At 42.0% G+C, this 14,660-nt stretch overlaps 1 protein-coding gene across 2 annotated transcripts in view; it reads right to left on the bottom strand.

Moving 5' to 3' along the window:
* The window catches only part of gbe1b (glucan (1,4-alpha-), branching enzyme 1b), a 93,122-nt gene that overhangs the window by 59,629 nt on the left and 18,833 nt on the right, over nt 1–14,660 (bottom strand). Inside the window, exons 2-6 of one of the 2 annotated variants that reach the window (XM_083772884.1) lie at nt 11,857–12,009; nt 10,352–10,477; nt 9,634–9,769; nt 4,353–4,443; nt 2,776–2,985 (exon numbers count right to left, since the gene is read on the bottom strand). In XM_083772884.1, coding sequence (XP_083629010.1) covers nt 2,776–2,985; nt 4,353–4,443; nt 9,634–9,769; nt 10,352–10,477; nt 11,857–11,985 — 692 coding nt within the window. In that variant the 5' untranslated portion in view covers nt 11,986–12,009. The remainder of the gene's footprint in view (nt 1–2,775; nt 2,986–4,352; nt 4,444–9,633; nt 9,770–10,351; nt 10,478–11,856; nt 12,010–14,660) is intronic. The other variant, XM_083772883.1, reaches the window with a different exon arrangement.

Genomic DNA, 14,660 nt, shown 5'->3' with positions numbered 1-14,660 from the left:
AGTCAGGAAGCAGAGCTGGAGGTAGCAGAGACCATTACGTTGAGGTTCTCTCTGGGAGTAACAAGGATGTATAGGATCAGAAACGAGTACATCAGAGGGACAGCGCATGTCAGATGTTTTGGGGATAAAGCCAGAGAGGCCAGACTGAGATGGTTTGGACACGTACAGAGGAGGGATAATGAGTATATCGGTAGAAGGATGTTGACGTTGAACTGCCAGGCAGGAGGTCTAGACTAGAGGAAGACCAAAGAGAAGATGTACTGTATGGATGTAGTGAAAGAGGACATGAAGTTAGTTGGTGTGAGAGAAGAGGAGGCAGAGGACAGGGTGATGTAGAGGCAGATGATTCGCTGTGGTGACCCCAAAAGCCAAAAGGAAAAGAGAAAGAATGATGGTAATAACTCCAGAGTACGCAATCCATGCATGGTAAAGTTAATTTACCTCAGCATTTTACAGATTAGAAGCATCAAAAATTAAACATATGTCTAATCAACCTTCATTGTGACCATAGGTCGCAGTTTACTATGAAAACCTGCAAAACCTGTCAGTCAGTAACACTAAAACCTGTCTGTCAGTCACGCCTCGTGATGCGCTCCATATATGGCCAATTCATTCCATTATATTGATCTGACCTCATCAAACTCTGTATACTCAAGACACTGCCACCCTTAGATCTCCATTATATGGAGCTGACCTGTTCTGACATTCCATATGTTGATCTGACCTCATCAAACCCTGTACATTCAAGACACGAACCATATATGGACAGACCTCATCAAAGGCTGTACACTCAAGAGTAGTAAGACACTGCCCCCACTGCCAGATAGTAGTATTTTTCATTGTGTATTTTTTTGGTCAAAGTTGATCCCATGCCAAAGCGCCAGCGCTCACCCAGCATTCTACGGCAGAGGTTCTCAACTGTGCCGTATTAAGAAGCTCTGTTGTTTCAGCGCAACCTCGCCCTTTAGAGCGAGGACGCTTCTCACCCTCAGGGTGACATGGTGGACATGAAACAAGGTGTTCTTTGACAGAGATGTTGATCGGTACAACTGAGAGAACACTCCAGCAGCATGCAACCTGTATCAGCCTGCATCAGTGTCTGCATAATTATTCTTATATTAGGGCTGCTAAAAATGGATATCATTTTAGGGACCTTGGTTCCTGACATCCTTCTGGGGTCCGTTTCCTCCAAAAAGGGACAGTAGTAAGGAACGTGTGACACAAAGGACACATCCAAACAACCGGTGAGAGTGGCTAGGGAGGAAATTAGTCCATGTGATATAAGGAGACTTCAACGTGTAACACTTTCCTTATTATAGCCTCTATGCCTCACACTAAGCATTTTATAATGCATTAGAAGTTGCACATACTTATTAAACGCAAGTTCAAAGGGGTAGTTGATAGGTTTCCCGTTTCCTTTTAATGTGTGGTGGGATCATTTCCCAGTGACAGACAGCAGAGGAGAGATTAATTAGAAGGGCAAACACAAACACCAATCAATGGCTTTGGTATACAGTGCACAGTGACAGGGTCAGATAATAACCACCTCCAACTTAAGTGGATTTGCGTGCACAGACTTTGATGTTTTTTCCCCCATGCTTCTATAATGATCTGAATATATGGATATCACTTGCTGCCAACGTAACATCATATCATGATTCGCAATTCTTTGAAATTGAACATCCATCTGGCCATGCATTATTGTATGATCTAAGAGACTCAGAGGAAGCTTAAACGTACCATTAACACTACATTCTAAGCCTTGGGAGTATCAAATAATCTTGCTACATAGCCACTAAATTGAAAGATGTAGCCTGCCATCTCAGGAACATGCCATATCTTTGACCATCAGGAAATTATGCAATCAATTATCAGTTAGTGTGTTACATAAGATCACTCTAACTGTAGTGTGTTACGTCAGATCACTCACATACTTAAGTTGAGCACATATTTGTGTTAAAATGCAGCCACAGCCACACTGAAATGCTACCCTTTTAATCAACCTTGTTTTTTTATGTACCGCTATATGAGCATTCTCCAGCTGTTAGTACTAGTCTATTGGTGTACCCAGTCACAATTTCACTGACATGAATCAAGATTGTTTAAAGGCGCTACATAAATGAGATGTATAAATGCACCATTTAACATTTATAAAAAGTTATATTATTATTATTACAGTAAGTAGCGGTATAGGTTCTTATCTGGTTTTGCCAAATGTCGCATTTGCATTGTGATCTAATCTCTTTTCTGTACTGCTGACAGAAGGGTAAACTGGAAGTCAAATCCTTTGAAAATGAAAAAAAAAAATGATGCAAATGTGTTTATCTTGCCAATGCTAACTATGATCTAACGAAGGACATTACAGAACCTCTGTCTCTGTTGTAGTTGCACACAACTGGGAAACTTTGTACTTTCTGTCCAATCACTTCATGTACAATTTCATTTAAATGAACTTGGCCAGTAGAATATGAAATGTATACACATCAGTGTCACTGGCTGTGAGAGAATGGAAATGCATACTGTACATTTCCATGTAAAGTTGTCTTTTGTATAGACATTTTGTATAGAAATTGTATAGTGCCATATTGTTGGATGTGTGCAGCCAGCGTGATCAGTAGGAACCCCAACACATCTATCTTATCTATCTAACTATAAATGCACCAAGTCTCCAAGAAGACCAGTGCCCAACCGGCACCGCTCTAGTGCACAGTAACATTTGATGTGTCAATTCATCCAGAGTGTGTACATGTGTGGACAAGAGTGAACGGAGAATACCTGGAGTAGTTGAAGAGGCGACTGTCCCACATGGCGTGTTCCCCTCTGGGTGGAGAGTGGAAGAAGCAGGAGTCTGAGCCATCGAATTGGTTGAGGCCATCCTCTGTGTTCTTGCAGGCGTGACTGTGGACCACGTCCAGCAGCACCACAATGCCCATGGAATGAGCCACGTCTATCAGCTCCTTCAGCTCCTCTGGCGTCCCATAGCGACTGGGGACAATTGCAAGGGTGCAGTGGTGGTAAGTAACAAAGTACATTTACTTAAGTACTTTGAGGCATTTGTACTTTGCTTGAATATTTCCAATTTCCAATACCATTACTTCTACTGCACTACATCTCAGATCCAAATATTATACTTTTACTCCCAATAAATGTATTTGAAAACTGTAGTCACTAGTTACTTATTATTACAAAACCTACATTTACCACTTCAGCCCTACATTTTGGCTACTTTTCGTACTATAATTACATTTTGATGCAGACTTTTAGTTGTAACCGAGTATTTCTACATTACAGTATTGATACTTTTACTTAAGAGTGACATGTGAGTACTTTGTCCACCACTGCAAAGATGTGTAAAAATACACACACATACACTACATTACAGTACACACACAGTGTACGCATGCACACATATCAATCTATTTCATTGCATATAAAAGGTGCTTAAAACAACAATGTTGGTATATTAAGTACCCGAAGCCTTCTGAGGTCATTAACTGAGCTTCAATTCATCAAAAGTACCACCTACATTTATTACATTAATGTAATACCATTAGAATGGTCATACTGTACGTGTAGAGGATATTTTTCATCTATGCCACACCCTGCAAACCACAGACTATATTAAATTAAACACCATTATATGTACGCATGGGTACGTGCACGCAGACACACACACACACACACCTCCATGTACATTTCTCATATTGTCCTATGATGTCTCATCTGTCCTTCAGGCTATCATAATATCAGTTTCCTTGCAAACAGAATACACAGCAGAAGTATTATCCTGCTTCCCAGTATCCAACTGCTCAGGTTTCAAATGACTATGAGAGATCAATCATGGGTGAAATTACACTGTGTATGCATTACAGTTTGGGCTTATGTGACCCTCCAAGCAAGGGAAGGAGCCTTGCTTGGAGCCTTTGGAATAAGGGATATACTGTAGATAGATTTCCTGACAAGTCCAGTTTTATCTGCTCCTCCTCCCTGGATTAACTGCAAATGTGCCTAGAGGGAGATTATTGCTGCTGTCAGAATACCTCACCTTCATTTCCAATCACCATCCAGATAACTATTTCCATGATCATGTAATATTTTGGAGTTATTCATTCAACCCAGATGAGCATAAACTTTTCCCAGATGTTCCTAAAACTTTGCCAAGGGAGAATACCAAACACCATCTGGGAGGTCGTGGGGTGAATTTCCAATTAGGCATTTAGCAGATGTTTTTATCTAGTGCGACTTACAGTGAAAGGTAGAAGTTAGTTCCAGGGTGGCCGAGGAACATCAAGTGGAACATCAATAATTTGTAAACAAATGCAAATGATGTTCACAAATAATCACGGATTTACCTGGAAGCAGCAAAGAAACTTGTAACCTGATATCCAAAGCAAGCATAGTAGGCATGTTCCATGATAGCCATCAATTGGATACAGTTGTAACCTGAATATAAAGAGGGAGTGTAAACATATATTGATCTGTAAACCTCCAAAGTTTCTGAAATAAGTTATTAGAAAAATAAAGTAGATACTTCAAGAAAGGAATATTTTTATAGCTTGCCTACTACAACAGGATAAACTAGAAAAAGTGCCCTTCTGGGCACAGGTCTCCACCAGGTTATCCACAGATCCGTGCAGTTAGAGGTAAAAACACTTTTCGGCCAGTTATAGCGCCACCTTGAGGCTGAGTTGAAATTGTTCATGTGGCATTTCGTCCTCGGCCTAGTGGGAATGTGCGTGCACAATTTCACGGAAATCACGCGATGTGTTCATGATTTGCAGCATTTTGTTTGAAACTGAGCACTCCTGTGAACTTTGGAAGCCAATCTTAACCAATCAGGATGGAGTCTGAGAAATCTGAAAGACCCGTTTCGTTGAATGGCTCTAGAGAGACTGTGTACTAATTTGCGTGATGTTTGGACAAAATCTGTAGGTGTACTGTGAAAAAACTTGTTTTGCACAAAGCGGCCTCCTGGTGGCGCTATAACAGGCCGTTCTGGAAAGTTTGGGGCCGAGGTTCATCGTTGGCATCCAGGGAGTGTGTGTGCAAAATTTGGCATCGACCGGGTTAACGGTGGCCGAGATTAGCTGTTCACGGACACACGGACGGACACACGGACGGACGGACACACGGACGGACGAAGTGCAAAACATACTCTCCCCACATGCCTTCGGCCAATTATTTTTAATCAGATAATATAATGTATACAATATGCAGTGTGGTGGCAGTTTGACATGTAACATGAATTCCTGTTAATATAATTCAAGTATATCTTAAATGTATCAATTATCTTATGCAGTTAGGTTGTTTTTTCCCCATTTAGGGTTTCAGAAACACAATAAATGGTTTCAGACAGCTATATGTACAGGATTTCCACCTCATATTGCAGGACAAATCATGTACAGTAGATTCATAGAATATAGTGAAATATTTCAAAGTAAATGTCAACTTTTCTGTGGCTGACAATTTACCTGACCTTAATTCTGCTTCAAACATTAGAATGATTTAAATTTATAATTTAAACCTATGCCAGTTGTACATACTGTATGAGCTCCAGGCATTTTCTGCTTTAAACAAGCTGTTGAATCCCCAAGACAAACATCTATGGTCAAACACATGCTATCAAAGTCATGAGGTCATGTGTGAAATATCAAAACAGGTACTAGTGTATAGTACAAGTTCCACAAATGAGAGAACATCAGGCTTTTAAACTGACAATGAAGTCTCAGGGGGGAAAGCCCAGACATGTGAAGCAGATTTATTTATTTATATCTCTGCTTCTTTTCAGACTAGTGAAATAAGGCATCCAACGGAACTGTGACAAAACAGATGGGTGAGAGGATCTCTCTTTAATATGCACTCATGTCTCTGCAGTCGGAAACAAAAGCAGCCATCACTGGAAATGGGGAAATTTAGTCTCTTGGAGAATCCTATTGTGCAGTTTCATTTCAACTGCAGGTAGATTTTCCTGACAGCATTTTACACTGGCAGTTTCTTTACCCATTTAAAAATGATGGCACAACCAAGGAAACATTATCTGATTACTCCTTGGTTTCTGTGCCAGACATTAGTCTGCCTTAGTGCCTTATACTACTGTCAAAGAAGCAGCTTGTACTAAAATGCAAAATAATACTCTTGAAAAACTAAAGGTTGCATACAATGATGCATTCCGGTTGCTGGTGAGGGTACCAAGATGGCACAGTGCCAACCAGCTGTTTGTGAACTTGGGGGTGCCTACCTGTCAAGTCCTTTTAACCCATTCTGACCTGAGATCAGATTCATACGAGGTTTCCGCCGGACACACACTGGTCTGATGAACCCATTCTGACCTGAGATCAGATTCTAAAAATGTCAGTCGTTCTTCGATTTTTTTCAAAAATAGCAGACCTACAAGCTCGTATCGCGCCACTCGGTGGCGCGATATGAGCTTGTAGATCTGCTATTTTTCAATAGATAAAGCATAACATGATGCTAACACCAAAATGGGTGCCCGGTCAGAATGGGTTAAGAAAACTGAATGTACAAATTCTTGTGTCGATTAGAAGAGTCCGACAACTGTGCCATTGTATTTTAATCAACCCTGTGAAGTCTAATCAGCCCCTACAGACTGAGCATATTTTTTTATGTTTTTCAGTTGTTGTTTTGTCTTATTTATTGTGCATTGTGTCATTTTGTATGGGATATGGACCTTGAGTCTGAGAATATAATTTCAAACATGCTGACAAAATAGTGTTCAATATATGCGCATCCTATTGCAGTTGTTATGACACTAGAATTTCGCGGCCGCTCATCCCAGAGTTACGTTGCCGCGCACTATGGGAAGAAGGAAATTGCGGGAGTTGACTCCACATGTAGTAACGGATGGGTTATTAGTTATTATTATGTGTCCTTATTAGTGTAGTGTAGTGTAGTCAACACGTTATGGCTCATACACACTGCCCGGTATTTGCTCCGATTATGCTGTTGGGGAGCATTTTTGGCGCTGGTCGACAAAACCGCTGATCTGACGTTAAGCGGTGCCCAAAAGGTAGATCAGGATCTACCAGTATAGATCACAAAGGCTTTGCAGGTAGACCACATGACATGGCCCTAAAAATATATATAATTTTAATATAAAAAACGATTTTTGCATCTGCCGCTTGAGATGACCTGAGATGACTTGATTGATTGACATCAAAAAGGGCCTGTCAGCTCAAACACACAATGCAATACTTGTTGTTGCGTACAATCATCAGTAGCAAAGTGAAATACCAAAAATAAAACCCCTACCATTTCCATTTCCCCCCCTCTATTTCCCATTGCATGTGCGTTTGTCTTTTTGCCAGTTGCTCTGGCCTCTGTACTACTGCCACCTACCGTCCATTTATTGTATTACACAGTGGGTGAAAGAAACACACCCCTTAAGACTAAACCCCACCCATCAGAGGTGTGGCGTCCAGAGGTACCTTTGACATGACATTTTGTGTGTGTGTGTGTGTGTGTGTGTGTGTGTGTGTGTGTGTGTGTGTGTGTGTGTGTGTGTGTGTGTGTGTGTCGATGTGCAGGGCGTTGCTGAAAATGAGCACCTGTGCTCAGCTACTTCCCTGGGTAAATAAAGAATAAAAAAATGAAAGGTACCTTTCAAAACCTATAGAAGTCAGCCTGGTACAGACGAACGGGACACCACTGTATGTAGCCTATGAAAGGCTCCTCAATTACATTTTGTAACTATTTTCAGCAATGGGATGATAGTTTTGAAAGTAGCTAAGTAAAAAAAAGTGTGGGCAGCCCTGGTATAGATGATTATATATATATATATATATATATATATATATATATATATATATATATATTCATTCCGTGGGTAAATCCCTGTAGGCTACCCACATATTGGTAGCCTATATTAGCCCAATATTGGCGTTACGCATTTCACTTGAATAATGTTTTGTGCGCACGTGCGCGTGCGGAGAAAGACAGTTATTTAATGAAACTCATTACGCCTTTTATTGATTTTTTAAGGGACAGATAGTAGGCTGACAGGAAACGGGAGAGAGATGGGGGGATGACATGCGGTAAAGGCCGTGTCGGGTCCGGGAGTCGAACCCGCGGCACACCGCGACTGGATCACCAGTCCGGTGCCCAGACCGTTACGCTACGGCCTGGGCGAAACTCAAGATTATAACGTCCTGTCTCGCTGCCGCCGTGTATAGGCTGCACGGCTATTCCTGTGTGTGTGCGTGCGTGGCGTGGAGAGAGAGAGAGATCGTGGCTTCCAGGCGTGCGCTGCGTGTGCGCTGTGTGGCTGGCAGGCGAAATGGCGAATTAGAACGGTGTAATTGTAATAGTTTGGCACAAACCAAAAACTGTCAAAAAACAATGTTGATGTAACTAAGAGATTCGCTGAGAGAGCGATATTTTATATACAGAGATTTAGAAGGAATAAGCAAAATCGTGAGGCGAAAAGTCCTCTCCTTCCTCGTTTTTTTCTCTTGCGGAGTCCGGACAGTGGACAGGACTGTCAGGGAGACTCGGAGATCAGAGCAGCACAGGCTGAGAGCTAGTAGCCAATTAAAAGACGGAGTAGTAGTTGCCAGGTTCGCGAATTGTAAGCGAGTCGTAGTGTGTGTTGAATGGCATTTGAATGGCATTTGTGGGCTTGTGAATGAATTTTCTCACATGTAATTTGTGCTCACTTGCATAGACCTGGCGAATTTAGCGTGGTGAAAGGGCAACAGTGTTCCGGGGGTGTGGGTGCTTGGGGCGATAATGTTTGTAGTAAACAAATGCATTGCCGCCGTGAGTGTGGACGGGAGGCATCTTTGGTGGCACTGCAATGAATTTTTTTTGGCGGGTGGTGTTGAGTGTGGTCGATGGGCGCGATAGGAGGAGATAGCGTTGCAACACTGCGAAGGGTAACTGTGTGACGTCACTGCCCGTGTGAGTGTGTGTGAGTGTAGTGTGTAAGATGGTGTTCTGGGTGTTGCAATAGCGACGTAGCTGTTGTGGCTTTGGGTTTCTTGCCATGTGTTGGGTACAAGTTCTCACTTGTTAATATAGATAGGATACACAGTAGGACACAACACACGTGTTGCAGGAGCATTGAAGCTATCATTTGTCTCAGAGCTGGGTGTGACTTATGCCATAGAGCTGCCCTGACAAAACCTGTCCAGTAGTAATGACCACTGCAGGTCATAGACTAGTACAAAGGATGTTGCCTTGTCGATGAGGCGTTGCACTAAGTAAATGTGACAGGTCTGCCACTGAAAATACCTCTTAAAAGACTGGTGGCACTCAAAACAACATACCGTGAAAGAGATGACACTGGACACTGGCAGGCAGAAAATGTGTGCTGCAGCCCTGTCCTGACTATAACTACTGTTTTTCAAACGATATCATAGGATCAGAATTGATAGTTGCAATGCTTCAACTTGCTCTTTGTACTAAAGCACTTAGTTGAAATACAACTTACAAAAGGATCCACTGACAGAAATATTTCCCTTCTATAAAAATATTCACTGCACGATCATGCACTGCCATTTTGCAGACACAGCAAAAAATCACAGTAAATATCATGCTCCATAACAAAGGGTTGATAAGTATAAAGGAAAAGGAAGTATTTAGACATTAGGCAATTCTCTGTTGGAGGTATCTTACCCAGGTCTTTTATTCGAGGCAATACATTGGTTGTAAAGTTGGTATATGATGCAACCTTCCCTTCCGGTGAAGCAATGCCCACATGCGACTCATAAATTCTCAAACTCTTGGGCTTCTTTGGCCTGGGGTGGATGTGCTGAAGATGACAACCAAAACAGATAAATCATGGCATCTGAGGCCAAATTTTTGTAAGTGCTGAAATTACATTAATTCAGTAATCATACATCACTATTCCAGAGGTCTATAGTATATATTTGTATGAGACCCCTATGATCTATGAATCCCAGCATCCACTGATAATTAGAACCACTGTATTTACAGTGACAATCCAATGACAACTACCAACCAGGCGAGTCTGAAGTGCATAATTGAGTTTCTTAAAAACAAAGTGAATATTCAGCTGACAGAAGGGTATACTTCTCAAATAAATAGTAAAACTGTGTAGTCATTATTACTCTCTTATTTTCGCAGACTTGTGCAAGGATATAAATAAACATCACAATCAATCACCCTTATTAAGAATAGTCAAGATTTGATAAGGTCTGAGAAGGAGATTTCAAGGTTTGGATGTCTCCATCAAATGCAATGAGGGTAGAATGTGGATATGAAAGCCAAGTTCAGAATGTGAATTATCTTTGACTTGTTTCATCATGTATATTCCAAGTAATCCATACTGGGCATAACATACTGAGAAATTAAAATATGATGAGAAACTTACTACATACGGCTGAACAGGGTCCCAGTGTACCCAATCATAGATGACCGACTTCTCCGGTCTGGTCACATATTTTGCCCAGGGGGACATTCTGTACAGCCGTTCGCCTGTTGAAGTGTGTACTACCACCTGGGACAAGAGAAAAATGTGGGATTATTTTAGGGAGTGCACTCAAAATTAAAGGTACAGAAAATAACCATATAAGTGGAAAGTAAAAGGTGTGTTCTGAGTCAAATATAAATAAAATATAATAAAGTTAAAAACAGAAACACTGTATAATGGAATTGGAAATGATGCCATGAAGCGTATAGGAGAGTACTTAGCAAAACCAAACAGTATTCAAGCATTATAGACAGATGGTCATGAATCAGTAAATGCTTATTTCCATTGAATATTAAGAAGTTGTATAAGCGCGGTGTGCAGATAGATCAGACCGGACAGTGTGTCACCGCCACATAATCACGTCCATGGTTCCGTTCACAGCTGGGGGCCTGTGTTGCATGTCCTTCCTCATCTCTCTTTCCAGTTCAGACCAAATTCAACTTTCTGACATTAGCTCATAACGCAAAAAGTTTCAGTTTTAATCCATTTTGGGCGGGAACCCCTTTTGGTGTTTTAAACATTATGTTATAATTTAGCTATTGAAAAATAGCAGATCTACAAGCTCATAGCGCGACACTCGGTGGTGCGCTATGAGCTTGTAGGTCTATTTTTGAAAAATCGTTACAATGTGGCGCAAATCATTGAATATATATTTCAGAGCGAACATTTTTAACTAAAATATTGGCTTCTGGGGGGTCCCTGGAACTACATATTTTGAAATGGGGGTCCGTGGCCCAATACTAATAGAGATAATTCTGGGGTTCCTTGACATGAAAAAGGTTGAGCACCACTGACATAGAAACATGGGTTTTTCAGAGAAATGTTAGGAATTAGAAGCCTTTATCGACCTCAGTCGAAAATGAATTATACGACAGTTCAACCAAACATTTTTTGAGGGTCGTTCGCCCCTCCTATGTACAGCTTTGTGTGTAGGTGTGTTTGTAGCACGGAATGTGATGATTTGATTGGCCGATATATGATGATGTATGATGATAAGAGCGCCCCTCACTTCAGACAAGTGTGATTTTTCAATGCCATTACAGCATCAGAAGCATCTCTCTTGCAGCAAACTGTTCTCCTCTGCTCACAGCTTTTACGCTAATATAGTGTCTCAGAGAGCCTTTGAAAGATGATGGGGCAGTGGCCAAAGATCCATTGATCACAAGATGGAAGAAACCATTTAATACTTTACTATACACTGGCAAGTCTGATTTATGGTAATCTTTTTCCTATTAACGTCAGTTTGTGGGGTGCCCTTATGTGTGGGAGGTGCAATTTCTATATATTCCAATTGTTAGAATACAGGCTTAACGTCAGTTTGTGGGGTGCCATTATGTCTGGGAAGTGCAATTTCTACATATTCCAATTGTTAGAATACAGGCAGACCCTATAGTATTTAAAGATACCTTAGGCCTGGGCCATGGCTCAGTGGCCCAGGCACCTTGGCTGGCAATCCAGTCTGGCAGTGTGCCGCGGGTTCGACTCCCGATCCCGACGGCCTTTACTGCATGTCTTCCCCCCATCTCTCTCCCCATTTCCTGTCAGCCTACTGTCTGTCCCTCCATAAAAAATATAAAATAAGGCGAAAGCCACAAAAAAAAATCATTAAAAAGAAAAAAAAAAGATACCTTAGTATCCCAAGCCACACAAATGACGGCCACAGCCAAAACCTTCCTCACAAACACACGCACGCTTACATGCCACCACATTTCACACGACACTTGCTAAGTACTCCGGCAAGGTCTGTGCCCTATCATCCCGCTCCTAATCTCTCCACATACTGTACAAACAATATAAAACCGCTCTAATCTGGCGCCATGCAGCCACCTTTCTTGCCCATCACCACGTCATCAACACACACACACACACTTCGGTCCGCAGCACATTCAGGTCACCAAATTCACCGTAACACCGCCACCCCCACAAAATATGCATGCGCTTAGCGCCGTGACACAGACAGGGACAGAGCAGATTGGTGGAATATATTTCACTTTCCCACCACCACAACTTCACAACGCATGCTACGTGCCACACAGCGGGATGCTAATATTGTATTCATAGGCGACCATTTCCAAGGGTGCGCTACTGCGCTCGTTTTACCCTGCCGGCGTAGTAGCCGAGGAAAGCCAAGGAAAGTGCCACCTGCACGGGCGGAACTTCACCTTCTAATACAAACTAAAACACCATCCTGATAGCTGCCTCGTTAGCCTAGTGAACTACTACACCGACTTGGAATCCATGGGTTGTGTGTTCGCGCCCGCTGCTGCCACTTTCTTTTTACAACCGACTTTTTTAATAGTTTTTGGATTAAGGTTGGTGAGGGGTACGTTATGTTTTTGGATTAAGGTTGGTGAGGGGTACGTTAATAGTTTTTGGATTAAGGTTGGTGAGGGGTACGTTAATAGTTTTTGGAATAAGGTTGGTGAGGGGTACTTTAATCATTTTTGGATTAAGGTTGGTGAGGGGTACGTTAATAGTTTTTGGATTAAGGTTGGTGAGCGGTACGTTGCTCCCCTGCTTGCGATTATGTTTAGGTTAGAGTTAGAGACAGGGTTAGTACTAGTAGGCAAAACCACTTGTGTGCGGTCCAAATGAACACAGCACAGCGCTCCCTATCCCTATCATTGAAATGGTCGCCTATGAAAACAAATCGCCAGCGGGACGCTGTGGGAGAGCCCAGAGCCGTCCGCCGAGTCTTTCCAACACCCCGGCTACCTCACACAGCTGTGCTAATTACATCATGCCAGTCTGTTAGGGGCTAGGCCGCTAGGGCATGCAAACCTTGCACCTTTGGGGGAGGGTGCGCCATTTTTTATGTGATAACTGATAAATCACTATACCTGGCCAATGGATAGGCATACGTATATATATCAGAACAACAACAGTGTATCTGTGGTATCTAGAGGAACCACAATTCTCAATTCAGCCTGTCTCCGATTTATTCTCCGTATTTCTGCTCGAGTATAAGTCAACTTAGTCAAGTCTTCATGTTTGTTTGTGGGCTACAAAGAGAAGAGAAAGCAGTCTCCTTCTCTGTTAGCTCATTTACTTCACATCAAAAGTATTAAGCAAACAATGTTATGAGCAAGCTTCAAAAACATTTGTCTTTAAAACAAGGCACATTTACAGTTACTGTACATAAAAAAGGAACACACAGTCACACACTAATATATATTATATAAAACTAGTCGCTACAGCGAGAGCATAACCTCAGTATGTTATGCTGTATGCAGAATAATTTATCTCTGGGACCCCCAATTTATATTGTAAAATCAATGCTAATTTTACTCTGAGAACGTACAAATGGAACTAGGTCCATTTGGTTCCATTTGTACACTCTCTGAGTTACAGACCGATAAGGGTCCATATGGTTCCAAATTATCATTTAGCTGGGTCCCCCCTGGAACTCCCTCAAGTACCCCTGGGGGTCCCCGGACCTCACTTTGGGAACCACTGCCATAGGTGACTAGCAACAAAGTTTGCCTGATGAATAGTCACTCTTGTGGTGTTTTCCCCTCTCGCCCTTCCATAAGGATAATTATGTCCGCGTGGGGTCCACGTCGGCCGGAGATATTAAATAATTAAATGACCGTGTGGTTGTTTCTGTTTGACACTGACAGACAGATGGAGCAGCAGCAGGTAGGAAACATGTCGTAGTACTGCTGTATGAATCGGACCGTAACGTATAACGTGTGAGATATATGAGAGAGAGAGAGAGAGAGAGAGAGAGAGAGAGAGAGAGAGAGAGAGAGAGAGAGAGAGAGAGAGAGAGAGAGAGAGAGAGAGAGAGAGAGAGAGAGAGAGAGAGAGAGAGGAGAGAGAGAGGAGGCGGCAGTGAGAGGAATGCGGTGAAACGTTATGTTAGTTCATTATCTATTTTATCCCCTTTATTCTGACCTTGTTTATGGTGAGAAGCCTACTTGTTGTATTTCACACAAGTATCTTACTCAAGTAGGCTTAATAAATCCCATTTTGGCGAACTGAAAGAGTATATACTATATATACTTTATAGTATACACTTGATGCAGATCTAATATGTAGGCCATCACAATCAAAATGGCGCCGGTAGGCCAGTAGGGCCTAAGCTCCCCTATTCTCAATATTAAATCAAAAAGACTTTGCCGGCTATTTATCATACCTTTTAATTTTGCACTAAAAACATGCTCGACAGGAACTGTAACCAACTAATGGCCCGGTGCAGGCCGGTGCA

The sequence above is a fragment of the Protomyctophum parallelum genome (assembly GCF_964188405.1).
Source record: "Protomyctophum parallelum genome assembly, chromosome: 9".
Taxonomy (NCBI): domain Eukaryota; kingdom Metazoa; phylum Chordata; class Actinopteri; order Myctophiformes; family Myctophidae; genus Protomyctophum; species Protomyctophum parallelum.
Note: the sequence above shows the minus strand (reverse complement) of the source record. Positions and strands in the feature narration are given on the sequence as shown.